General features: G+C 47.0%; 1 protein-coding gene across 4 annotated transcripts in view; it reads left to right on the plus strand.

Moving 5' to 3' along the window:
* LOC135903212 (clathrin heavy chain 1-like) overlaps positions 1-26,457 on the plus strand; it is a 51,468-nt gene that overhangs the window by 1,052 nt on the left and 23,959 nt on the right. For 2 of the 4 annotated variants that reach the window (XR_010564753.2, XM_065433620.2), the window contains exons 3-7: positions 491-569; positions 10,037-10,189; positions 15,642-15,760; positions 16,026-16,319; positions 21,484-21,654. Coding sequence is in view for 3 of the 4 variants with exons in the window: in XM_065433620.2 (XP_065289692.1) it covers positions 491-569; positions 10,037-10,189; positions 15,642-15,760; positions 16,026-16,319; positions 21,484-21,654 (816 nt within the window). In the remaining variant the exon portion in view is untranslated. Of the gene's footprint in view, positions 1-60; positions 85-438; positions 570-10,036; positions 10,190-15,641; positions 15,761-16,025; positions 16,320-21,483; positions 21,655-26,457 lie in introns of those variants that run through there. The other 2 variants (XM_070533655.1, XM_065433621.2) reach the window with 2 other exon arrangements.

Below are 26,457 nucleotides of genomic sequence, written 5' to 3' on the forward strand. Positions count from 1 at the left end.
CGCAGGAGAGACAGAAGTATCTTCAGCCTTGCAATTTGTCATCTCACACTACTTTAGTCCCTGTGACATGCATACATGACACAGGTTTGGAATTTCTTCGACTTACCTTCAAGGCTACATGGGACACATCTTTCACATAAAAACAATTTTGGAGTGGCACAGAGACTGTGGAACTTTCATAGAGAGAACAAAGCCACAAACTGTGAATATTTAGAACTTTAGCATGATGTGCAGGTGTCAGATAAGGCTTTGGAAACCATGTTTGTATGTAGCTGCCTGAATCCTGACCTTATCACCCTTGTTCAAGAGCAGTGACATGTCTCCCCAGCTATAGTGTGCCAATTTGCATGTTGATCGGAAGCAGGAAAATGGTTTGTCAGAGGTAATTGGAACTGACCGGCACAGGGGGCGTGACGCTTTATATGTCATTTGCTGCAGTGCTTCCAGCAGCGCCGACAGGTGCTCAGTGGTGACTGTGTTCAACCCACAGCGATCTGCGCCGCAGACTTACAAGGTCGAGGCACGCTGTGCCAAGCTGAATCCAGACAAGCCCCTTTTAGCCATCACAGGTAAGAAATACATCATTGCAGTTAGCGACTTTGGGCATTTATGTAGCTGAAGTATCATTGAAGGAATGTTCACAGTTGTGCTCAGAGATTATTCATGGGGTGTTGGAGATCATCTGACGAAGTGGTTAAAGGAGACAAATCAAGGCAAGAGAATGCCAGGGCATCAAGCGGTGCTGTGAAGGAAGCAGATGGGCACAGATGACAAATGGAGTAAGTGCCAGAACATTGCTTGTTAAAGGAGTGCAGACACCAGATTCTCCGGTGATATTTTTGGTACTCTTCGATAACAATAAAGTCCGGCACATGCATGATCATGTACCCAGTAATTCAATATGATTTTCATCACGCAGTTCCATATTTCATAATTCCCACCAGCAGGGTTGGATAGCCTTTGGGCCTCTTTGATTATGCAGCCCCAGTTTATCCGCAAATTGTCTGCAGCTTCCGGTCTGACTAGCCCTGACAGAATGGCATGTCACAGGCATGTGATCCAGCTATCGGAGACCATATCTCGTATCTGAACCACATACCTGAACAGCAATCAGTGAGGGTTCAATTGCATACCACCCCAGCTATCAGTGTGAAATAGCCACATGCAATATGGTACGCTGGCTCGCACAACAGTTTCACTGACCTGAAAAGCAAAATTCACCTATTTACTACACATATAGCAATGAGCGTGACACATTTAGGAAATGTATCAAAAAAAGCAAGCATGTGCACCTGGTTGCTGTCCTTGTCTCTTAAAAGAAGACAAAGACTGAAGCTGCAGCGATTACATGGCTCATGAAAAGCTCGCATGATGGCACACAAAGCACCAATGTAACAGATGCAATAGCTGAGTGCACGATATTTGCCATCTGGAATGCGCAAAGCATGCAGGAGCACATGGCATCTTTTACAACATGGCGGCAAATGTCTTGCGGATCTTTTTCAGACAGCTGTTGTCTGCTAGCTGCTTGCGCTTGTCCGAGCAAAAATCTGCTGGCAGCTCCAACAGTCTGTGGGCAGTCCAAGACATCCGGTCCATGAAAAAAAATGAACACGTTTCTGACAACTCTTGAACTAGTGGGTGGAGCTTCCGAAGCTGTCAGAGCAAAATCGAATGTGGCTCAGCAGTCCCAAGCAGTCTGGGACTGTCAGGGACTGGTAATCGAAGAGGCCATCTGTTGTGTGATGTAAATTATGAGCAACCGAGGTCACAGAGTTCTGGTGAACCGCCACAGTGTTGACGAAAGCATTTGTGTCTCCTGGCTGTGTTTCAGCAGATGCACATGCAGCCACTCTAAAAATGTGCTACCACCATTGTCTTTAACATTGCACTGTTTTGGTCTCAACAATGACGTTTTCATGATGGCTGTCATAATGAGTTTGTAGAAGGGAGCCACATTTAGTTTGTAGGCTTTAAAATTGAAATAAATTGCCTTTTAGCCATCTGCTGTCAGTCATACTTTGTGAGAGCATTCCTTGTAAGCATGGAAAGCTTGCATTGTAGTCAGTTTAGCCTCCAAATTTTGTACGTACACTCCTTTAATGCTTTATGGCTTGTATATGCACATGATCGGATGTTATAGCTTTCAGTGGCGGTGATCATTGCTTTACATGGCAGCAGTGGTTATGACACTGGCTCTCCATCAGGATCCAGCGACACAGACGTAAAAATTCACGTTGCACTTTCACAAACATGACAGCACTTTGGACAGTATAATAAAAAGAAGGGTGTGATGACCCTAATATGGGGACAAAGGTTCGTGTACTCGAAAGGTTCTGATCGAGAACCAAAAGGTTCAGATCAGAGCCTCCGAGAACCCAATTGAGGACAAAGCCGTTCGTTTCGAACACACAAACGTTTAATGGAACTAAAGAAGGCTTGAAAATAAATACAATAGCAAACATAAAAGAAACACTCAAATACACATCAAGACACACATTTGGGGCTAGTATGGAGCTAAGTGGTGCGCGAGTCCGGGCTTGCCACGACGGCAGGGATACATAACAGTCTCGAAGCTGCGACGCTGCGACAAGTTGGTGAAAGGAGCGGCGCCTGTCTCACCAAAGGTTCTGGTATAAGTTGGTTGACCGGGCGACCGGAGCTGGCAGCTCTGGCTCGGAGAGGTAAACCAGGCGGCTTGGTGGCACGAGCAGACGGCGGCGGCGTTCTGGCCGGGCAGCTGGGTGTAAAGCTCGGGCCCGTAGCCCGACTGCTCTTGTCCTGCCCACGGGCACAGAAGCTCAAACGCCGACCTCGGGCAGCAGGCGGCATGACAGACGGGGGCGGCGTTCTGGCCGGGCAGCTGGCATAGAACTCGGGCCCGTAGCCCGACTGTTCTCGTGCTGCCCATGGGCGCAGAAGCTCACCGGCCTTGAGGAGCTGGCGGCACGCTCAGGTAGACGGGCGACGCACAGGAACAGGTTGGCAGGAGGCCCCGGTCGGGTGAAGTCCTGGTGGCTCGGGTCCGGAACCTGACGGCCCGTCTTCAACGCCCGCTCTGGTGGTTGACCTCCTCCTGCCGTCGCTTCCTGGGACTCTCCTGGCGTCTCCCCTGCGTCTCCCTGCGTGTCGTCTCTTCTGCCAGCGCACCATGCTTTTTCTTCTGATCTGGCCGATTTGGCATTTTCCGATTGGCTGCCTGACTCCCCGTGGTCTTTCCTAATTGGTTGCTTTTCTTCTTTTTGTTGTTTTTCATGCGCCGTGTGTTCTCGTGCCGGACGCTCTTCGGCGTCGTTTTCCTTCTTCCAGCATGGAATCCGCCTCGGCGCGCGCACTCCTTGTCGTCTGCTCTTGACCGTCCCGATCACCGCAACATGTCGCGCACCACACATCACGAAGGGACACGGACAGACTAGAAGCAGACAGGACGAGCGCTCACACTAACGATCATGTCACCGTACCAACTCACCCAACTTTCTATCCTTCTGCACCTCACAGAAGTTCCTCATTGATGCAGGAGCCCAGGTTAGCATCCCATCAGCGGCATGCACGGATTGTACTATAAATCGATGCAGTACTTGCAAGTTGTTAATGGCTCTTGCATACGTGTCTACAGGCAGCGTTCACTGATATTGAACCTGGGTTTCCGCGGACCTTTTCATTGGATCTTCCTGGAAGCTGACGTAAGATGCACGATGATTGGTGCTGACTTCCTTACAGCCCATGGCATCCTTGTCAATATACGACAGCATCGTCTTCTCGACCCCAAGACATTTTTTTACATTCAGGGCACTACTTTGTCGGCAACTATCACTTCCATGCCTTCCTGCGCTTTAGTTGTCGATAGTCCTATCACGGCTTTGCTGCGCCAGTTTCCAGAATTGACTGCCCCACCTGACTCGAAGCAGTCTGTTCACCACGAGGTGGTACACCACTACATCACCGCTGTAGATGCTCCCCTGTTCTCTTACCCTCGTCACCTGGCCCCCAACAACCTTAATGTTGCCCATGCTGAATTCAAACACATTTTGGAGGGGGCGATACTCCATTGCTTGATGACTGCATGGAGCACAGAAATGGAAAAACGGTGAAAACACAGAACTTGCATATTTGACAAGAGAAGCACAGAGCTGGAAACAAATAGGTAGCTCCTTTTGATTGCACAGTTTCTGTCACTCAAGGGGCCCTGCAACACATTTTGAACATGGTAAACAAACCTACCTTGTCGCTAGACAATACTATCATAATTATTGGAACACAATATTCTTGCTATACTCTGCGGTGAATTTATGTCTCCTTACAAATATATTTCAACTCCTTTTTTTTTTTTGCAGGCTATATTTGTGAATTGTTTTGAACTCTGCTTGTCTTTTTTATGTATAGCTCAGTTTGCAAAAGGCACTAATCTCATTTCCCACTTGACCTTCTCCCTGTTGGTTTGTGCATGGCACAAAATAAAAAATAAAAAAAAATATGAAGTTCAGCAGCATGTTACACTCCTGTAACACAGGAAGGTGAAAGTCTGCTGCACACATGGTAATGCATTAAGTTATGCAATCAGAGGGGTCAGACTTCTTGTAAGACGTAACAAGTCGCAGTGTGAAATAAACGTATGGCACTGTAGGTCAACCTCCTCAGCGACACATGCGAGCACCTAATGCACTACCTAAGTGAGTGAGTAAAAACTTTATTGAATATAAATAGTAATAAATATAAATAATATAAATATATAATATAAAAAAGAATATAAATATAAAAGTAAGGCACTATGGTTGGGACCCCTATTTCAGGGCCTGTAAGAGTTGGAGGACAATCCCACCGCTGGCAAACAGTTGTATGAGTTGGGGTCGGGCATGAAATAGGTGGTAGCTGGCCCATGCCGTCGTCCAATTCACTCACGCGTATGACGTGGTTGTAGGGAGGAACTTGCTCTCATCGAGAACTAGGAGTACGAGATTTAATTACAATATTTACGTTACGACAGGAGGTACATTTCAACAGTCAAGCATGACTCCCAAATGGAGCCCGAAAAACGAAGCACACAGCACACGAGCATGCTGAGCAGCCAAAAAAACTGCTGCTTAAAAACCCTCTGCCCTCCCTAGATCCCTAGGTGAGGGAAAACTGCCGTTCAACCTCCGTCCAGTCGAACCGTCCAAAGTCATCGTTGGAGGTGTAGTCGACCCGCCTTTGACGGGGAGGGCTCGCACTCTCACACCTGCACTTTGGATTCACAGAACACACCGAGGTGAGCGGGTCCTCGTAGACATGGGTTGTCACGCTTGACCCCAGCCGGTGCCTCTTGATTGCAGAGTGAACTCCTCAGGTAGCCGTCGCAACTGTCAGCAGACTGACAAATTCTGGGGCCCATGAAAACGCACCGCAAAACACTCTTTTCCATGCGTCCTCTTGCTCCAAGTAGACCGTGAAGGCGACAGCAAATCAAGTAACAATACTCGGTCCACCGAGCGTGGCTAGCCTTGCTGGCATCGCCGACTCTCTGAAGGAGGCGCATGGTTGATTAACTTTGCTGTGGTCGCCAGTTCTCCAAAGGAGGTGCATGGTCGGTTAATTTTGCTGGCGTCGCTGGTTCTCCGAAGACGCTCATTGTTGGCTCTCCAAAGCCACTTGTCGCAGCAGGCTGGGAAGAGTTCGAAGATCGCTACCCCCGCAGGACAATCGAAATAGCTGTGGGGGGCCGAGAAAGGTTTGCAGATCAGTATCCCTGCAGGCCGATCATAACAGGCCCCAGTGGCACGAGCGGCTCGCTTGGCTTGGTCCAGAAGAGCCAATTGGCTCTCCCGACCCTCCTCCGCAAGCCATGCCTCCCACTGCATATTCCTCATTAGTGGATGTTGGTGTAATATGGGGCTGTCTATGTGTGGAGGCCTCCTGGGGCACTCCCATGTGATGTGTCTTAGTGTGTGTGTCTGTGCACCACGGGCACTCGCCAGTGAACCTTGTGGGGTGTATTCTGTGTAGGTGATGCAGGTTGGGGTATGTGTTCGTCTGAATACGATGCCAGACCCTCTCCTGTTTGCCGTTTAAATCGAAGTGAGGATGTCCAAAACTTCTCCGCTCCTGCCTTTGCTGTAGGAGGATGTCACGAGTATTTGGTGGAAGGTCGTCGCTAGGCCATGCCATTGCTTGGATGTTTAATCCTCGAGCAATACAGTCTGCCCTCGCGTCTCCTACCAGTCCCTCGTGTGCCAGACACCATATGGTTGTGTGGTACCCTTCTAGTTGATTGTCTAAAATTTTGAGTATTGATTGGGGTGCCGTTTCGTTTAGAAACAGTGGCAAGCCACTTGCGAGTCGGATAATATGACAGCTGAATTGGTTTGGCGCTCGGTGTCCTGAATGGCCAAGGCGACGGCTGCAGCCTCTGCCACACATGCAGAGGTGATATTGAAGGGTGCTGTCGTTATGTTGTTCTTACATGTAGAGACTATGGTGAAGGTGCCTGAGCTGGTTTGACTGGGATCCGTATAATACACTCCTGGTCCCATGCCAAAACGTTTGTGAAGAGTCTTTATCCTTGCTCTGTGTCGTCCAGGATGACACTTGGGGTGCATGTTTTTGGGAACTGGGGCCACTGCGATGTGCGATCGAACATTGCAGTCTATCTGTGCCATTTCCTCTCCGCAGTTCTGGGGTCTCAGGGGAAAGCCTAACCTCGGCAATACTTCCCTTCCCTGAGTTGAAGAACTAAGTCGTTCTTTCTGAGCATGTAATGTCGCGCCTGCATACTCGTCAAAAGTGTTGTGCAGACCCAGTCCTTCGAATCTCTCTGTGCTAGCGCATTCGGGGAGACCAAGGGTGGCTTTGAAGTCTTTTCTTATTATTGTGTTTGCCCGTATGATTTCTTGGTTTGTCAAGGCCTGATGAGGAAAGGCGTATGTGATGCAGCTAATTACGAAGGCGTGAACCAGGCTGATGGTCTCTCCCTCACTTAGGCCGTCTCTGCTTCTTGCCACTCTCCATATCATTCTGGCCACGTTTCCTGTGACCCCCTTCAGTTTTTGAAGGGTGTGGGATGTTCCAGCATTCTTCTGTATCCACATCCCCAATAATCTGAGTGTCTCCACTTCATGAATCCTGATTTTTTTTGGTGCGCATGCCATGTCCTCCACCCTCGCGTATTCCACGACTGCGTCTATAGCCTTTTGAAGAGTTTCTTGCTTGTCTCCATAGGATCCCTCGTGAGCCCAGAATGTGATGTCATCGGCATATATCGCACAGCCGAGATTTGGGTCTTTATCTAGCTCTGGGGCTAGCTTTCTCATCCCCACATTAAATAGCAGTGGAGAGAGTATAGCTCCGTGAGGGGTGCCTCTGTCTGGACAGTTGAATGTGTCGGAACTCATGGAGCCTAATCCGATTGTGGCCGTGCGGTCACTGAGGAACGAGCACACGCAGTTATAAATTCGTGTTCCGCAGTTCACTGCTTCCAGTCCCTCCAGTATAGTGTGATGGGAGATGCTGTCGATGGCCTTTTTGATATCCAATGCCTGTACAAATTTGTTGTCCGACCTTCTGTTGGGGTGCAGGACCTTGTAATTTGGTAGTAGAAAAACGTCCTGTGCCGATACGTAGGGTCGAAAACTGAACATGTTGGAGAGGAACATGGTGTTTAGTTCTAGGTGGTCTGAGAGCCGGACCTGCACAACATTTTCTAAGAGTTTTCCTGCACACGTTAGGGAGATGGGTCGAAAGTTGTTGATGTTACAAGGCTTACCTGGTTTAGGAATGAGAATAATTTTTGCTTCCTTTCATTCTTTTGGAAGAACACCGTCCTCTGTCCAGACCGTGTTGTTAAAGAATTTGGTCAAGCTCTCTAGTGTGTCGTCACTTAGATTGCGAATCATTGTGTTCGTGACCTGATCTGCCCCTGGGGCCGTGTTTTTTCTTAAGGAGTGTGCCGCTGCATAAACCTCATCAAAGATTATGGGGGCGTCCAGTTCCGGTTCGTCCTGACCTTCGTAAATGAGTGCCCGGTCGGAACAGTTCCTACATATATCTGTTTAATTTTGTCTATCATGTCGGCTTCCCGACCTTCAAACTAATTTTCCAGCAGCTTGAGTGTGCGATTCGCAACTGTTTTTGTTCCTCCCGGGTCAATCATACTTCGAAGAATTCACGATGTTTTCTTTGTAGTCAACGTGCCCCTAAGCAAGTCACTGAACTGACGCCGATTGCTCTCACTTAACTTTTGTGCGTATTCGTTAGCTTCCTGCTATCCGTATCCTGAGTTTGTGATTAAGCTTCTGCCTTTTCCATCTTTTTGTGAGGCCTCTCCAGGCTTCCCAGAGATGCAAGAGGTGACGGGCCATGGATGGAGCATCCGTTGTTGTTTCAATTGTTTTTGTGACCCCAGCATGAATAACTCTAATCCACTCAGCCCATTCCCCTACATCTGTTACGCTGCCAACAATTTTCTGTTTCTCACGAAATTTGGTCCAGTCAGATAGCTTTTTTCGGGTATCATAGCTTTTTTGGGGGATGCAGCTTTTTTGGGGGATGCGGCTTTTTTCAGGTATGAGCCATTGCAACAAGCCACTTAAAGGAGCCCTGAACCACTTTTTATCGAATTGAAGAAAAGCATATGAAGTGAAAATAGGCTATTTCAGAAATACTTTGCCTAAATAAGTACTTCAATACTTTCAGCAGAAGCGGAATTATTTTCAATCAAACATGACCTCCGCCATGCTCCTGTTCCTTCTTCAATGCCTTGCACTGCAAAGGCTACGGCGCAGTGGGGCTTGCCCACAATGCTCCGCCTTCTAAGTGTCACCATGGCATGCAGTTCAAATTTCCTTTGGGATGTTAACGTAGACAACACAACTTGCCTACCACATGCTAAACATAAGTGAAACGTGGTTGTCCTTAGCAAGCCAGAGTGCGCTTAGCCAGTAGACTCATGGCAGCACTCCGCGGCGGCCGCGGTATCTACACCATGTAGCTGACCCCAGCTTGATCGCAGCTATTCGCCAATAGCAGCTGTCTAAGGGAATGATGAAATAGTGTGTCCGATTGCAAAATAGTGTGTCTAGAAGAGAGTGAGGATAGGGCCTTCTGTTGAAGAGAGGGCATTTGAGAGAAAGATGACCATGATCTGCTTGCAAGCTTCACGCACTGCATATGACAGGAAAACTTGACTGAGATGTTCACAGCAGCATGTACTATCCGTGGACTATGCCGTTTCACCAAGCCCAAGGTGTGGTTCATGGCCCCTTTAAGGCTTTCACTTTAATAATATTTTATAATCTGCCTCATCCACCATCTTTCCGTTGGCCACATGTCCTATTGTCTCTGCTTTAATTCAGTGACAATAATGGTACTTCTTCAAGCTATGTAGTTCCACTTTTTTCTCTTTTCCCCCCATAAATATTGCATGTTTACTGTGATTGTGGCTGACATGCAATTGTGACTGTATAGACGTAAAAAGGCATGACTTAATGTAATCAAGTCCAATTGCCGCCAAAAAATTGGGCAGTGGTTCTTAGTAAGCCATTGCTAACTCCTCGAACCCTCTTTTCATTGAAGCTTTGAAACATATCTGAATAATTGTATGTGCATACTGCTTGACAAATGTTGATGGCTGTGTATGTCAAGATCAGGTAGAGGTGTCACCAGAAGCTTTATGTTTGGCTTGTGGAGGTGTCACGGCCCCAATGTCTTTGACAGCAGGCCTCATCCATGACTGAAGCATTCCTCTTACTTACAGCCATGATGCTACTGGGACTGTTGTCTAGCACTGCTTGCATTAGCAATTCCTATATGCTGAATGCACAGTGAAAGCTTGCCTGTTGACGTGAAATTTTCTTCCATGCTGTTGAAAAGGATTCTAGTCGAGGTTTTAAGTAGTTCCTTTTTTTTTATCCTCGTGTAGCTTCTGGCTTGGTTTGACCTACTCTCGTAGCTGAACTATGTTTCATTGAGTGCAATGCTGTGTGTGTGTCGCCAGATTTGTGGTTGATCAGGCATGTGTCCTTGTGGTATCTTGCTCACTGTTTCCCATTGCCGTGGTGCGCAGACCAGTGGGCGCTGTACCTGTACAGCACGCGCACCAAGAAGCTGCTGCACAAGAGTCGACTGGAACGAGACCTTGTCTACTGGGCCTGGGTCACACCATCCACACTGGGACTGGTCACACGCGATGCTGTCTTCCATTGGGACTGCTCTTCGGGTGGGTGATACCCCCGATGCTGGTCTAGGAGATGCGGTTGGAGTGGAGTTGAGCTGGACTTCTTTCTCTGTGCTGAGCAGTTATGCGAGCTAGGTATTCTAGTTCTTTTTGCCAGTGGTCTCGTGGTTCCTGGTAACATCATGGCTTCTTGTGACTTCATTCTTATAGCCTCGGAAACGAAAGTAAAGCTTAGGATGTATTTGCCCACTCGTAGGGGCGCAAGGTGACAATATAGCAGTGACGTTCAAGCGAAGGCCAATCTTGAGCATAGCTTATGTAAACATTTGTTCAGTTGTATTACTTGGGTTGCTAGGTCATGGAGCTGCTTAGCGCACTCATTGACTCCAGGCTGCCTGCACTGTCCTAGGTTTCTTTTTTTCTTGCAGCTGGTCCTGTGGCATAGAAGTTAGACTTGCTGCTTTTGTTTGTCCATGATGCGCAGCTAATGGAATCTTAGATGTGTGGTCTGTTTGTAAAGTTTGCAAACATTGCAAATATAACTAAATGCATGGTCTGTTTGTAAATTTTGCAAGCTTTGCAATTGTAAGTCAGTGGTGGAACAGATGCGCCAATTGCGCCAAACGGCACCGAGAGCAGTCTTTTGTGCCATCCTGTGCCAAAACGGCATTTTAGTAGAAAGTTGCACCCAGCCTGTGCCAAAGCATGTATAAGAGCGAAACCCTTCTCTGTCTATGCTTCGCAGCTAGCACAACTGAAATCAAAGCCTATGATTATCATAGCTTGCTATCATTATCATCATAGCAGGAAGCACAGGCCTGTCAATTGAGTTTCTCACTATATAGTTAGAAAGTCTGTGGGCCCATCAGAGTCATCCAGTTCGTCATCCGCACATTTTTCTCTGACGGATGTACAATGTAGTGTCGCTGTACCGTCTTGCTGGTGCTTTATTGCGGTGTTCATCAAACCCACCCAGGTGGTACCTCGGAGTTTATATTTTAGGATTAAAGATCAGTTTTTTCATTGTCTGTGGGTGGTAGCAGGGCTTCTCAAAAGAGCCACTGCGATCAGAATTTCACGTGGTGCATAATTAAGAATGGTATTAGTGAATGAGGTTGAATGTGGTACACCGTGAGAGCTGGCACTTCGATGGGTGGCACCATGTTCATTGACACAAAATATTTGCGTTGAGCTTGAGTCGCTGTGCTGTTTCGGTGAAATAGCATCGCTGATGCAAGCGCAAAACCGTACTTGCATCTCGCGCATGCGCAGTGGTGCTGACGCTATTTTTTTTAGCAGCGCAGAATCTTTGCTGCCCCTACTTGCAAAATCTGTAACGTGCATGGCATGATGTGAGTATATTGCATGATATCATGTTCAGTGCAGGCGTGTGTGCTCGATCGGTCTTGCAGTCAGCCTTTGCCGACAAGCCGTGGCTGTCATACTATGTGGCATCATGAGTTAATAAACACGCATTTGTTGACAATCTGTCTGTGGTGCCTTCTCTGCGCCATATTGACAAACCCTGCCACAGTGGGCTTTGTGTGTCGTGGTGTGGAGGAGCATCACATCCTTTCCTGACCACGCTTGCAGGGTAAGCCTTGTGCAGACCCATCTCGACAACATATTGATAGTATCAGTTAAAATTTACATGGTATATGGTAAACACACGTGCATTGGACCCTGCGGGAAAAAGTTCGCATGGTGTATTGTAAGCAGATGTGCCTTGGACCCTGCGTCAAAAGTGCTTGCTGCTGCACCAAATCGGCTTTTTGCCTGTGCCAGGGCCTGTGCCGAAAGGTGAAATAGCTGTTCCACCACTAGGTTGGCCGGCCTGTTTCCCTGGCAAGCGCAGGAACGCCGACAGCGACGAGCGTTGTTTCCAAAACGGCGGTGGTAGTAGCAAACACCAGACGTTGTAGTGGATGTTTCATTGCGGGTGCCCGTGCGCCTTGATTTGCTGGAACTATGGCTTTGTGGGTGATGAGATGTCGTGCGGCGATGTTCCGCTCCACAGATGCTGCGTTCCAGGCACTCAAACAAGTAGTCGAGCGGAGATTGCGCTGCTGAAGAGCAGGGAAGGATTTGCAGGGCGGTTGTATTGTCACCCGGAGACGATGCCATGGCTGCGATGGTTGGGGTGGCTAAGTACATGACTTTGTTGGCCAAAGCAGCAAGTCCAGTAAGGTCCATGGTAGAGGCTGTCGCCAGGACCATCTGCACGTTAGCCGGGAGTCGTTGCAAAAGCAATTCGCGCAATAGCGCGTCGTCAGTGGATCTCGCGTTGTTTCCGAGCAGCTGCCTCATTCGGCGAAGAAGTTGACTAAGGCGTCAGTCACCGAGTACTTCAGCGGACCGAAGCTGCTGGATGCGAGAACGCTGTGAAGCTGCTGTGCGCTGTAGCAGGGCTGCCTTGATATCGTCATAGGCAGCTGTAGACAATGGGGAGTTCAACAAATCTGCTACTTCGTCAATGGCGGCGGGCGAGAGCGCTGCAATGGCATAATAAAACTTTGAGGCTTGAGAGCAGATACCACAAACTTTAAATTGTGATTCAGCCTGAAGACACCACGCTGAAGGATGCTGTTCCCAATACTGTGGGAGGCGGACAGCGATGGCCGAACAGGAAGGCTCACCGCGTTCCTTGGAAGGGTTCTGGCCTTGAGCTCTCGTAGCGTTGGTCTGGTCCATGGTTGTTTCTACCACAGGAGCGTATGGCAGTATCACGTCCGCGGTCATCAAACTGTGGCGACGAGCGACCACGTAGACCGGTAAAGTCTCGGGCTCTCGCGGGAGAGGAAAAACTGACACTCCTTCTCTTAGCGTAGCATTCTTTTTAATTAATGCCCATTGGAACGCTAGCCCGTGCTGGAGGGTGCCAGCCGCTCGTGCCTCGTGTAGACGCGAGCACCTACATAATTCTCATGCGATGCCGATGCTGAAGTTCCAACACAACTCTCTGCTGAGGCTTGCAGAAATTGGCACTGTGCTTGTTTTCGAATCTGATACATAGCGCTCAATCTATTATTCCATCACATGCAGCTCCACACATCATCGTGCTCACCACCATGATAAGGCTCGATAGGTGGCTTGTGGGTTGTGGCCAGGATAGCGAGGGGGCATTCTCTGACTGGTGTCAACCAAGCACCCAATGTGAATGAGCAGAATTGAAGCTTGTTTTTCATTGGGAACCCTGGCCATATTTCACTCACCAGCAGTTTATGAGAGACAAGCCCGCTGCAACGTATATTCCAAATTTAGTAGCTATGTAATGAGATAAATGCGCAGTGAGTGATGGAACAAAAAATTTTAGGGGTAACGTTAAGAAACAGGAAGATAGCAGTGTGAATTAGAGAGTAAACAGGAGTAGCCAATATTCTAGTGGAAAAAATCTGTGGATCCCAAGGGCTGTGGGAATCAGTTTAAGCGACATTTTCATTGGTGTTTGTGAAGAACGCTGTTGCTGTTTAGCAATCATTTGCAAGTAGAGACGACACAATACAGATTGCAATCATTTCCACTGAAAATGGCCTTGCTGAACAGAAACTCTTTGCACTCGGTCATGCCTTTGACACATGATGACTAAGGAATAACAAAGATGAAATGGCCATGACAACATGAAGATGACTGTGTGAATGACGAGGAAGGCAGGATAACAATGGCATGACGACACTGGAATCACTACAGCAGCATGATGGAACCACCAGAACAGCATGACTACTGCATGATGACCATGGGATCACGCTGCTGGAGTAAGGATGATGGCATGACGACGACGGGGTGCTGACCATGGGATGGCGACACTGGTGTGACAGTGATGATGGGATGACTGAATGACAACCATTGGATGACAACAGTGGTGTGACAACGATGACTCTGGAATGACAACCATGGCGTGACGACGACTGCCTGATGACCATGGGATGACGATGCTGAAGTGACGACAAAATGGCAGCCCTGTGATGAAGACAATGGCATGATGATATGACAATGAAGAAATTATTACAGTGGGCATGAAGGCGATGAAATGACGATGATGGCACGATGACGGTGTGTCGATGTTGGAGCTCACATGCATCACTTGCTGCTGTGGGCCGCCTTAATTCGCACTATATCCGGTGTTTGTTTGCACTGTGTTCAGTACCATGGGCCGCCATACTTTGCATTATATTCACTGTTTGCTTGCAATATGTCTGGTATCATGGGCTGCCTTATTTGGCACTACATCCAGTGTTTGCTTGCACTATGTCCTGCACCGGCCAATCGGGCTGCCTTAATTTGCTCTGCATCCGGTGTTTATTTTCACTGTGTCCAGCACCGACCAATTGTGCAAGACTAGCCAGCAGCTAGCAAGGACTGCAATGGTACAATGACGATGACATTACATTTAGTATGACGCATGCATTTGGCGAGACAGCCTTCACCAGCAGAAGCAGCAGCAGGAAAGTCGTTGGAAGAGGCAAAGAAAGTGTTGCTTTAATATGGAGCTGGACAGGTCGTAATAGGACAGATAGGACTGGATAGGACAGATAACCAGTGCTATAATAGAGTTACAGAATGGATACCAAGAGAAGGGAAGTGCATTCGATAAATTAGGTAGTGTGATGAAGTACGGAAATTTGCAGGCATAGCTTTGAATCGGCTAGCACAAGACAGGTGTAATTGGAGATCGCTGAGAAGGGCCTTCGCCCTGCAGTGGACATAAAAATAGGCTGATAATTATGATGAATGAGAGAAACAGTTACCAAGCGAAATAAGAGTGGCTAGTGCATGCGAAGGTGATAATCAAGAATAGCATCCCTACCACCAACAACACTGGAAGGGTCTTGTAAAATATGTAGTACACAAGGCTCATGTAAGGGAAGCTGGTGCATTAAAGGGCCCTGAAACCACCTTTGAGATGTTTTAACTCATTTCAAATAACCATGCACATTGTGTATAGAATCGTGTACATCACAAACATGGCAACACTGCGTGCTGCAGGGAAGCTGCAAATCCAAAAAACAATTGTGTTCTCCCCCTCTGGGCTTTTCTGGTCCATTCTTCAGGCATTGTGACACCAGCAGGGTCATGCATGGGACATCACCAGGGTAATAGCTGTCGATTGGTACAGCTGTGAGGAATGTCAGTTCTGATCTATCTGCCGGCATGCATCTGCGATGAATTTGCACTCCCGCTCTTCCTTGTCGTGTTGCTTGCTTCTCATGCGCAGTCAACTACTTTCACGTCGTGTAGTGTGTTGTGTACAGCAGAAATTGTGTGTAAGCAAGAAGCGTGGAGTTCTGGTAAACAAAAGCTGATGGCGTTTTCAAACATGGAAGGAACACCAACGGGACTATCGGCATTGACGTGGTGTCCCCATGCTTCTTAGATAAGTACACTGGAAAAGTAGCAAGGATGAGGGCTCAGTTGTTTAGCAGCCCTTCATGTCTGTGGCACAACTCGCCAGAGTGTTGTAGAGTATAACACTATCTTTTCCTTTTGTTGATTCCAGCCCCAACAGAGCCGGCGTTCATGTTTTCACTTCATGAGCGCATACGCAACACGGAACTCGTAGGCTACATCACAGACCCAGGCCTCAAGTGGCTGGCAGTCACTGGACTCTTTCAAGAGGTTGGTCCAAAACACATGCTGTCTTTTTCTTTCTTGTTTGTGTTTTCAGGCATAACTCGCATAAAGCTTACATTTTTAAAATTTAGCAGTGAAGTCGAGGTGCAGGTTCTGTGCAAATTTCACCTTGAAGTGTTACTTCACGGCAGTGCAGCCATGAAGCCACACCTCAGGGCAAAGTTCTTCACATCCAATGATTTGTTATCTCCAAGGAAAAGCTAGTGAGAGTGTAACCTTTCTGTCCTGGCTCCTTCCCTGGGCCGTGCAGGAGCAGGTGGTCTCTGGCCTGGTCCAGCTGTACAGCGTGGACCGGCGAGTGAGCCAGCTGCTGCCCGGCCAGTGTGCGCAGCTGTGCAGGCACCAGTTCCAAGGCCAGGCACATGCTTCGCAGCTGCTTCTGCTGGCGGACAGGGGACCCGCGGGGCAGCGGCCCGAGGGCCGGCTCCACCTGTCCGAGCTGGGCCCGCCTGCCAGCACGGGTGGCGCCCTACGTGGGCCCATCGCCGAGACGCTGGAGTTCTTCGACCCCCTCGACAAGTTCGACTTCCCTGTGTGTCTGCAGGTCAGCTGGGGTTTTTGTTTGGCTCATTTGAATGAGCTTTCTTTAGAGAGATGCCACATAGGGGTAATAATTTAAAGGGTCCCTAAACTACCTCTTGCATTTTACCCATTTTAAATTAAATTCATGCACCATGTGCAGAGTACTGTAATGATTATCTTTGGCAAATATGGCAAACAGAAAAAGCCTCAAATTTTAAAAAAATCTCGCAATGAAAGCTGATGTCGCTGCAATTATCATTGAAGAAATGCACCGACACACCGTATTGCAAGCGCTGAAATATGCCATCTATAAGGCGTGTGCGCAACCGGTGTGCTCTCTCGTACTGCACCATCCGGCACTGTCGCAGCATATTGCCCACATGGGGTGTGTGTGTGTGAATATATACTCGGACAAAATTGTACGAATACTGATGATGCCATTCCGACTCCAGCCACCCCCATAGAAATTCTAATGATTTCTTTTTGTCCTTGAAGAGCAGCATATATGCAGTGGCACTTACACAAGTTCGCAGCAAAGAGGTTCATTGAACTGTGACAGATACCTAGCTTCACATACCTAGTTATCCAAGTTGGGGTGAACGAGGTTCACTGAAAAATGGCACGTTACCCAATAGCACAAGTTGGCAAAATGGATTAACTGATGACTGGCACATAACCAATGTCACATACTGAGTGACCCAAATTGGCCACACGATTGGTTTTGAATTTGGTTCCCTCATTACAGCAACATGATGCTCTAACCACTAGACCATAGACTACCCTGTGACGCAAGTTGGGAAAACGGTTAGAGACGCCAACAGACTGCCAGCCAGCCAGGCAGGCAGCCCCTGGAAAGTGTCTGAAGTACCCTAATGATGCTAATCACATTAAAGGGGCCCTGAGCCACTTCTTATTGATTGAAGTTGAGAAATGCATTTGAAGTTAAAATAGACTACTGCAGAAATGCTTTGCTGCAATGAGTACTGCAGTGTGCTCTGCAGAATCAAAGTTATCGGTTGTGAAAGGTCGCCTATGATCCCCTTCGTGGTGCTTCCGCTCCTTCTTACAATGCCTTGCACTCAAAGGCTACGGCGGAGCGCGATGTGCCCACAACGCATTGCCTACTGAGCATCAGCATGATGTGCTGTTCAAATTTGATTTTGGATGTTCACATTGAGCTCCACTATTTCCAGTTCAGTGCCTGTGACGCGCCAAACGCGGTTGTCCTCAGCGAGCCTCAGTGCGCTCAGCGAGCAGGCTCGTCCTGGTGCCCCGTGGCAGCCACGCTATCTACGCTGCTTAGCAGACTGCAGCTACTACATGGAACTGTAGTGTGTGTGCACAGTGTTTGTATGTGCACGACAGGGTCCAAGTGCGCACTCTGTTACGACTGGCCTGTGGGATGCCGCCAAAGCCACAATGAAAGCCCGGACGTTTCAAAAATGCCGAGCTTCCCGCAACCCTTGAAAGATGCCGTGAAGGCTGCAACAGTGAAAACATGTTAGCCTTTGCGCGCGCATTGTTGCCTCCTTCTCCACAGCATGCACGATGCCCTAATGTCTGCGTGGGCTCGCCACTGTTGGAAAACCGTTGCACTGACTGCCATGTACCGAGCAGTGGCCGCAAGTGTGGAGAGTGCTTGCTCTCTCCTTCTCCCGAGTGAGGGCGCTCTGAAGACGCTATAAAAGGTGCCTTTGCCAATGGATTTCAGCCTTTAGCACAACCTAGAGCTTTTATGTGACACGTTCGTGTCGCTCAAGCAGTCACCTTGTAGAGCTGAGTGCTTCGTAGTGACGTTATTAAAAGTGCTTTGTTACTCATTCGTCAATCATCTTATGTCTCTGCCTGGGCCCCTCCCTTCTGTCAAGCTCCAGGTGTAAAAGCTTGTGCTCATATGCTCCTGCCTGACCCTGCTACCTAATGCAGACCGACTTTGTCCTGCACCAGCTTGACCGACGGATAATAGCCATATCCAACTAGCGCATTTTGAAGCGCTGTCAATAGCTCAATACGAAGCCCTGTCTGCCAAGGCATCTAGCCAGGAGTGACTAGGAGTGAGCATGTGCTGGCAAGTGTATGTGTGGTCTGACTTTAAGTTTTACGTGGTTTGAGGAAGTTTAAAACTATTAAAAATTAACTGAACAAGTAATTTAGTGCAATAAAAATCACAGAACACAAGAAAGGTAGACAAAGGACAAGCGCATGCTTCTCTTTGTCCACCTCTCTTGTGTTCTCTGGTGTTTATTGTGCTAAGTTACTTGTTCAGTTATAGAAAACCAACTAGCCCCACAATCAACTCTTCTGGTACAAATTAATTAGACCCAATGGCGACGACACTGATAAGCAGGGTGGCCAAAGTTTAATTTGTATGCAGGCAGCTGTAGCCGAGTGTGAGCAGATGATAGTCGGCTTCTTCCAGAAGTATGTAATTGCTATCGAAATTCGAAAGCGGATTTTTGGTTACTGCAGCCTGTTTATTAAACTTTTTTAATAAGTAACAGTAACAGTAGGAAACAGTAACAACAGTAACAATAGGAAAAAGCGGCGTGATCCAGACACCCTCCTTGATTGATGTCAGCTATTGACAAATAGCAGCTGTGTATGGCAGTCTGCTATACGATGAAACATAGTAGCCAGAGAAAAATGAGGAGAAGCCTTCTGTTGGAAATAGAATGGGAGAAAAAGGTGACTCACTCCTCCACTTGCGAGCTCCATGCGCCATGCCCGACTACAAAATTGGTCCGAGATGTTCACAGCAGTGTATGCTATCTGCCGACTGTGTTTTTTCACCAAGCCCAAGGGGCAGTTCAGGGCCCCATTAACAACAATGCCATACTCCTCTCCGGGCTTTCCTGGTATCTTCTTCGTGCCTTGTGATGCCAGCCAGGTCATATGCGTGACGTCGCCTGGGTAAATAAAGGTGTCGATTGGTCAATCGGCAAGAGAAAAAATTGCCAAATTTGTCAACAGCTGGCCATGTGTCCTGAAAAGAAGGGGGGCTCGCCCATTATGTGCCACTTATCCTTCTGTGAAGCTACTGTTCAGGTGGCGTAGTGTAGAGGGCAATGAGAGGAGCCCTTCTGGTTCTGCGACGCTGCACATAGCTTTCGCTGCACTGCATGGAACTACTAAGTAAGAATTAGGGTGTGCCTGCGGAGATGGTTGTGAAGAGAGCGAGAAACTGGGCAGCCACGTAGTCGTCCATCGAATGCCTGCGACCTCGTTATTACATTATTCTGAAAAATTTTTGCAGCTCTGCGTTCATTATAGAATGGTACACAGCTGCTGCAATAAAAAGGATTTTCCAGCTTAAGGGGGTTAATGGGTCCTCTAACTTGTAATAAGTAAATTACGCTTTTGCAATAGCAAGAAGGTTTCTCTTGTAACGAGAGGAGGCTTTGTGGTCGAGGAAGGATGCAAGAAACTAGGGGTGGGTTGTAAAATGGTAGCGCTGAATTTCCCGCACCAGCCCACTGTGATGCCATAGATATTGACAGCTTATACTCGGCTTTAGTTAATTGTGTGTCTGTGAAAAAGGATGGCACTGTATGCTACAGGAAGCAAAGGCTCTACCTAGCAAGTTCCCAGGACTTTCTGTGCACAAGAACGACTCAAATACTAGAAAATGCTTTGAAATCCGCAATGTTACACTGATGTAACTGAGCTGTTGTTTTGTCACAAGATTCAGTCAAGGCACATTTGGCCCTTAATTTTCTTCAATAAATATTAACCTGTCTTGATCAAGAGAATGAAAATAAATCTCGTAAAGAATAAAAAGTCGCCTTGCATTACCATACGTACAAGTTTACAATTTATGTTGCTGAGTCCACCAAAGCATCAATGTTGCGTTGTTTTATTGTAAAATTGTCAAATCGGATGAACAGTTGAAGTTTTTCGGATAGTACTTGTCATTGTTGGTAGAAGAATTGCAATGGAAATGTCTAGCAACAATGCCTAGAAAAACTTTCGATCAAATTGTTCGATTTCTATAGGTGTGGTAACAAAAGAGTTTACCCCTTGTCCGTGGACAGCCGCATAGAACTCGCCATGCAATGCAAATGAGTTCCAAGACAATAGCCATTGTCTCGCTGAGCTGGCCAGGATTTTCCAGATAAATTACAATCATTCATACTCAAACTTCAGTCAGACATGACTTTGGCAATAGGTATTGCTTGTTGCTATTTATCAATGCCAGAACTGTGTTCTCGTAGGGTTAAATCTGAATATGGTCAATTGTAACCATTTTGATATCACACAGGCACCATTTACAGTGATCGAGAAATAGTGCTTTCTCTGTTCTACCATTGCTGCAGTCAACGCAAATTTTCACTGTATTCTCGAAGATATACACAGATGCTAACGGGCTGTTGAAATTGCTTTTCGAACGTTCATTCCGCTACATGAAAAGCATGGATCCTCTGAAGAATTCTGCTTATCTGTTTATACCGTTCCATTCAGGCTTTTTATAAACCGTTCTTCATGATGGGCAGTACTATAATGACAGAAACTTGCTAATGTAGCAAATACTCGGATGTCAATACTGATTTATATTAACGCTTAAAAAGGCTGTCAATTATTCATACACTATAAGAAAAATTTTGATATTCAATTTGGTTCACTTTCGGCACTATTCTTGTTTCTTATTAGATTCAGTCTCAATTAGTATTTGCACAACCCTACACCTAACTAAATGGATACTATAAAGGAAATTAAGTTTAGTGCAACAGTTAATGACTTTCAAAAAATACCAAAAGACCCATTCTTGCCATGAAAGGTATCTTTATAATGCTAGAAAACTGCTAAAATGAAAGGTGAGTGCTCAGGCTTTGTTGATTTTCATCACATAAGATGGACTATATATTGCATTCTAAAGGAGCAAAAGATAGAACTCTGCAAGTTTCGCAAACTTTTACTGCATAAGGGAGCCGAAATATGAGAAGACACCTTGAAATCTGTGACGTCACATTCGAGCGCCATTGATGAAGTTTCAGTGCAAAATTCAAGAAACTGAAGTTTGGCCATCATCTTCTATTCTAGTAATCAACCTCTTACCGTGAAATTAATGAAAATAGCTTTCAAATGGTACTTTTTTAGTCTCTATACTGAGTTAGGGTTTCCTTTTAGTGTCCCTCTAATCATCGGCATGTGGCATGTGATCATGTGGCAATGGTGGGCTTTCTGTTCAGGTGTCCAGCAGCCAGGGCCTGGTGTACGTGCTGACCAAGTGCGGGGTCGTTCACTTGTGCGACCTGGAGACAGTGACGCCACTCTGTCTGCACGTCGTGTGTCCCGACATCACTTTCACTGCCTCGATCACACCCACTTGCGGGCTCATGGTTGTCTCACGCAATGGCCAGGTGAGCTTCGGAACTGGATGTCAGTAGAAGAAATATACAAGAAAAACCTGTTGGAAATGAAAGAGCAGTTCTTTAAAACATTCGTCGACGTTAGTAGTGCTCTGTAATCTTGCTTTTAGAGAAACACTAAAGAGAAAAACAAATTATGTCAAAATCCGTCTTACAATAAATGTTGACGTTAAAGGGGCCCTGAACCACCCCTCGGGCTTGGTGAAATAACATAGTCCGCTGGTAGCATACACTGTTGTGAACATCTCGGCCAAGTTCTGCTGTCGTACGCGGTCCATGGAGCTCAAACGCTCTTGTTTCAAAAACCCCATGATCCTCGCTTTTTTCTGTGTGCTCTATTTCGTCATAAAGCACACTCGAATACACGGCTGCTATTGGTCGCTGCGCTCGGCTACACTGCGGCCGCCGCGAGGTGCCGCGACAATTCCAGTGACTTAAGCGCACTGCGGCTTTCTGAGGACAGCCGCATTTAGCTTACGTTTAGCGCGGCATGCGCACCAAATCGGAAGTTTTAACTGCGCGCCACGGTGACGTATCCGCCGTAGCCTTTGTAGTGCAAGGCATTGGAGGAAAAAGGGGAGCACAGCTGAGGCCGTGTTTGATTGCTGATAACTCCACTTCTGCTGAATGCATTGAAGTACTTTTTGCAGCGAAGTGGTTCTGAAATAGCCTATCTTCACTTCACATGTCTTTCTCCACTTCGATAAAAAGTGGTTCAGGGCCCCTTTAATGCAGTTAGCATTATAACAATGTAGCGACATGTCACGTTTGCACCGCAAAAACGTGCCGTGGACAAGGCGTGTATGGAGCTGGGCTCTTCTTACGTGCTTCGCTTTGAAAGGTCCTCTATCTCCAAAAGTAGCGCCAACCACTGCCCTCCTCCTCCGCTCCATTCCCACGCTCGGCGTGGCCTCGACAGTGCTGACGCCTATGCTGGCCCTGCCGTAGCAGACGACGGCTAACGCGCTACCGGAGGAAATCCATGGAAAAGTTAGTTCGAGCCCTGTGGAGCAGTGTTTTGAGGCAACATTTTCCTTCGTGAGTCGGTAAAGGGCCTTGATAATGTCGTATTGGAATTGCGCAAAAAAATAAAGAAAAGGACCATTATTTAAGGAGTAAAGCGCCCGCACATTGAGAATTTGTGTTGTTGAAAGACGATGCATGCACTCGGTGTGCTCAAACACTTTTACAGATGTGTGTAGCTCACGCACGGGTTGTGGCGGCCATGAGCAACATTTTCACACGTAAACAGTATTGATAATTTGAACAACGTTCCAGCACATGAAATTGTTTTTTATTTATTTATTACGGTGCAAGTGGTTGGAATTTGATAGCAAGAACGAACTTGATGGCGTAACTGAACAGAGGTTCTGAAAATAATTATCCCCCTCCCTCTCAATAGCACAAGTAACACTTTTGTTTAAGCGCTCATTTTATATCTGTATATACGTGCGTCTGTATCCTTATGCATTGTAAGTTTTCGCAGTGAAACAGTGTTGCTTTAACTGGAACACTCAAGGCACACGAGACAGAGAAGAAAGATTGATTCTTGGTTTTTATGTGCCAGAACCATGATATGATTATAGGCATGCCGTAATGGGGGACTCCAAATTAATTTTGGCCAGCTGGGGTTTTTTAACACGCCCCAAATGGACGGGACACTGGCGTCTTTGCATATCGCCCCCATCAAAATGCGGCCACCGCGGCCGTGATTTGATCCCACGACCTCCCGTGATCAATCGATCTGCGCGCACTTTCGTAGTACTGGGCAGCAATGGTGGTTGGAGCACTCTGGAAAGAAAATATATACAAAAGCGTGACGTGTGCTTTCACGTGACACAGATTGGCCAATTGGGGAGAGGAGGAGGCTGGGGCGACAGGAGAGTGGAGGAGGAAACGCCAGGGTGAGCGGGGTGGCAGAAAGATCTAAGAATGGTGCTACTTTTGGAAAATTGAGGGGCTTTATTCGCTCTAGACATGCTGCGCCATCTAGTGACGCTTCCGCGAAGCCTGCATTTACCATGGGTGCAGGTGTATCGGGTATGCGAGGTATTTGAGGACATAATGACCACAGAAGGGCAGCGGATTGGGCGAGTTGGTGTTCCATGGTAACAATAAAATTCACACAGCGCTAGACGACAGAACCAGAAATAGGAGATAAACACGTGTTTGTCTCCTCTTTTTGGTCCTGTCGTCTAGCGCTGTTCGAATTTTATTGTTACCATAATGACCACTTCAGGAATAGCATTGACATTTCATACAAGATTCGGTACACTCGTTCCAAAGTGCTTCTTTTGCTGCTTTTCTTTAAGACGGTTAAATAAAACCATCTCCAGCCTCAAATTATGACAGCCTCAATTATTAACTGAGTAAGGCTTCAATAATGTCTATATATTTGGGCTAGGTAGTGCGTGTTGATGTTGTGCAGTGCTTCCAAATAACAAGATTTAGAGAGTTTTTGTCATTGTGTGGCTGCTTGTTAGTCTTTCTCTCAGTGTCGCGTGCCATACATAGCGGCTCACGGGTTTAGATATTCGGAACTAGGATGCCATAATGAGGGTGACGTGACTGCAGAAGTTCGCAGCCAGACATCCTTGGGTGACACGGGTGTGGGTGCAAGCTAATCTATAACTTGGGAGTGGTGCCTAACGAAATCATGCACAGGAAGCTTGATTTTTTAACCCTTTAACCCTCAATTCCAAGCTGTACTCTTCAAGGGAACTTGTACCAATATCACCAATGACGAGTCAAATTAGCTCAGCCCAGTGTGCTGCTGCCTCCACCAAAGACAAGTTACAGTCGACATTGACGGAAAACTGCCTTTACGAGCAGTTCTTATAAATTTTTTTTAATTCTAACAAGAAACCACTTAGGTAATATAACTTCAGGATCAGAATGTCATAAAAAAAAATATGACTGCATAAATAAAATTTGGGAAATTCGGTATGTTTTTCTGGAAATAATTCTGGGTTTAAAAGGTTAATTTGCCACTTGAAGCTGATTGTCAGTGGCCATAATCGGGCTTTTCAGGGTCCTCTTATCATGACCTCCATTTTCTGGAGAAATTCAACCTTCTGAATCAGATCTGACCACTGGCAGTGCCCAATTGTAACTTTGTCACAGGTGATAATTGCCCACGAACTCTTGTCTCAGCCAGAACACAAACCATTTTGTACATTCAAGAAGGTAGTGATCTCCAAGCACAGCTTCGTCTCCAGCACCAGACTGTGACCATGGCTTAAATTCGCTCAACAGGTTACAGAGGGGTTGGCATGGACTATGTTAAGTGCTTAGGCAGATGGAACGAGGGTGTCAATACCTATGGCGATTCTAAGCGGTGTCCTCAAATGCCTCGCGCACCCGATATAGTTGGACAAGATTATGTGAATATACTACGTGATGCGGGTTCGATTCCTCCCAGCAGTGGAGAAATTTTAGAAGGAGGCTATTTTGTCACTTAAGAGTGGCACGAACCCAGTGACCCAAGTTGGTCTAATGGTTGGTTTTGAACCTAGTTTCCTCAGAACATCAGCTATGATGCTCTGGCCATGAGACTATGAATCACCCAGTGACGCAAGTTGGCAGGAAAACAGACACAGACAGACAGATACACAAATAGGTAGTCATTAAGACACCGGAAAGTGCATGAAGTTGAAGCATTGAATTTGAGAGTCTGCGACAAAAGACAGTTTTATGCCGTGTCTATGATATCTTCACAACAACGGCACGAAGCAAAGCTAGCAATGCTTTCATTTCCACTCACCCTCGCAGCTGATAGCATTGCCTGCAGTGGGACAACGCTATCGTGAAAAGCTTGCTTCGGCGAGTCTCTGAAGGCCGAGGTTACGCCTCCAGTTCTAAACACCACACCATCTCGGCCTGCCTGCTCTTTGCACACGAGGCAACTTACCTTTAAAACACAGTGCGCAGGCTGCGTGTGCTGCCGTCCCCCCCCTCCTCAGGCACACTTGAGTGTGTTGCTGCAAGCTTGCTCCCCTCCCCCCTTGCTCGCGCGGGAACAAGGCGCAAATCAAGGCCCCATCCTTCTTGGCTCACTCTCGCAAGCCTTCACTCACACCAAAGCATACAGCGTACGAGACACGATAGGAGCTTATCGCACATACTTAATATGAAACGTGACACCGCTCCACTTTGATGGTTGCTCCTGGTCGTGCAACACGCTTTAGAGGTGTGTTTGCCAGCAGCCGCTTGTAATTTAACCAATTTACCATCTGGGTCCGCAGTCGTTTCCATTTATTGTCGATGTATTCTTTCGTGGCGGCAATGAAATTTCATAATATTGATATTGTATATAAGTACACTTTGTTCTATTGGAGATCTAAATGCAATGTCTTCTATGTACTAGGAGTTACAAAAAGTTAAATACAGTAAAGTCGAACCCGGCCATATTGAACTCGCAAAAAAACGCCTATCAGTTCGATAAAGAGCATAATTCGACATAAGCCTGCTAAATAATTGGGTGTCATGAAAACACATACCATTTATAAGATCACTTTATTGATGAAAGTAGCTTGTTTCGCACGAAATAGTCCTGCATTTACTTCCGCTTGGGCAATTTCGCTGCCTCCAACGCATGCGCTTCTCCGCATTGTCTAACGAGTCGGAGCAACTGAGGCCGCAACCTTCTGCATTCGTGCAGAAGCACCGGACTAGTGCAAGCGCACCAGTCACTTCGGAAGATGTGGGCGAAGGACCGTCGTTGCTTTCCTCATTGTGCCCACTTTCACTTGTGCTCGGTATGATGTCGGCAATGTAGTCTTTGTTTTCGGGCTC

Source organism: Dermacentor albipictus, chromosome 2 (genome assembly GCF_038994185.2).
Source record: "Dermacentor albipictus isolate Rhodes 1998 colony chromosome 2, USDA_Dalb.pri_finalv2, whole genome shotgun sequence".
Taxonomy (NCBI): domain Eukaryota; kingdom Metazoa; phylum Arthropoda; class Arachnida; order Ixodida; family Ixodidae; genus Dermacentor; species Dermacentor albipictus.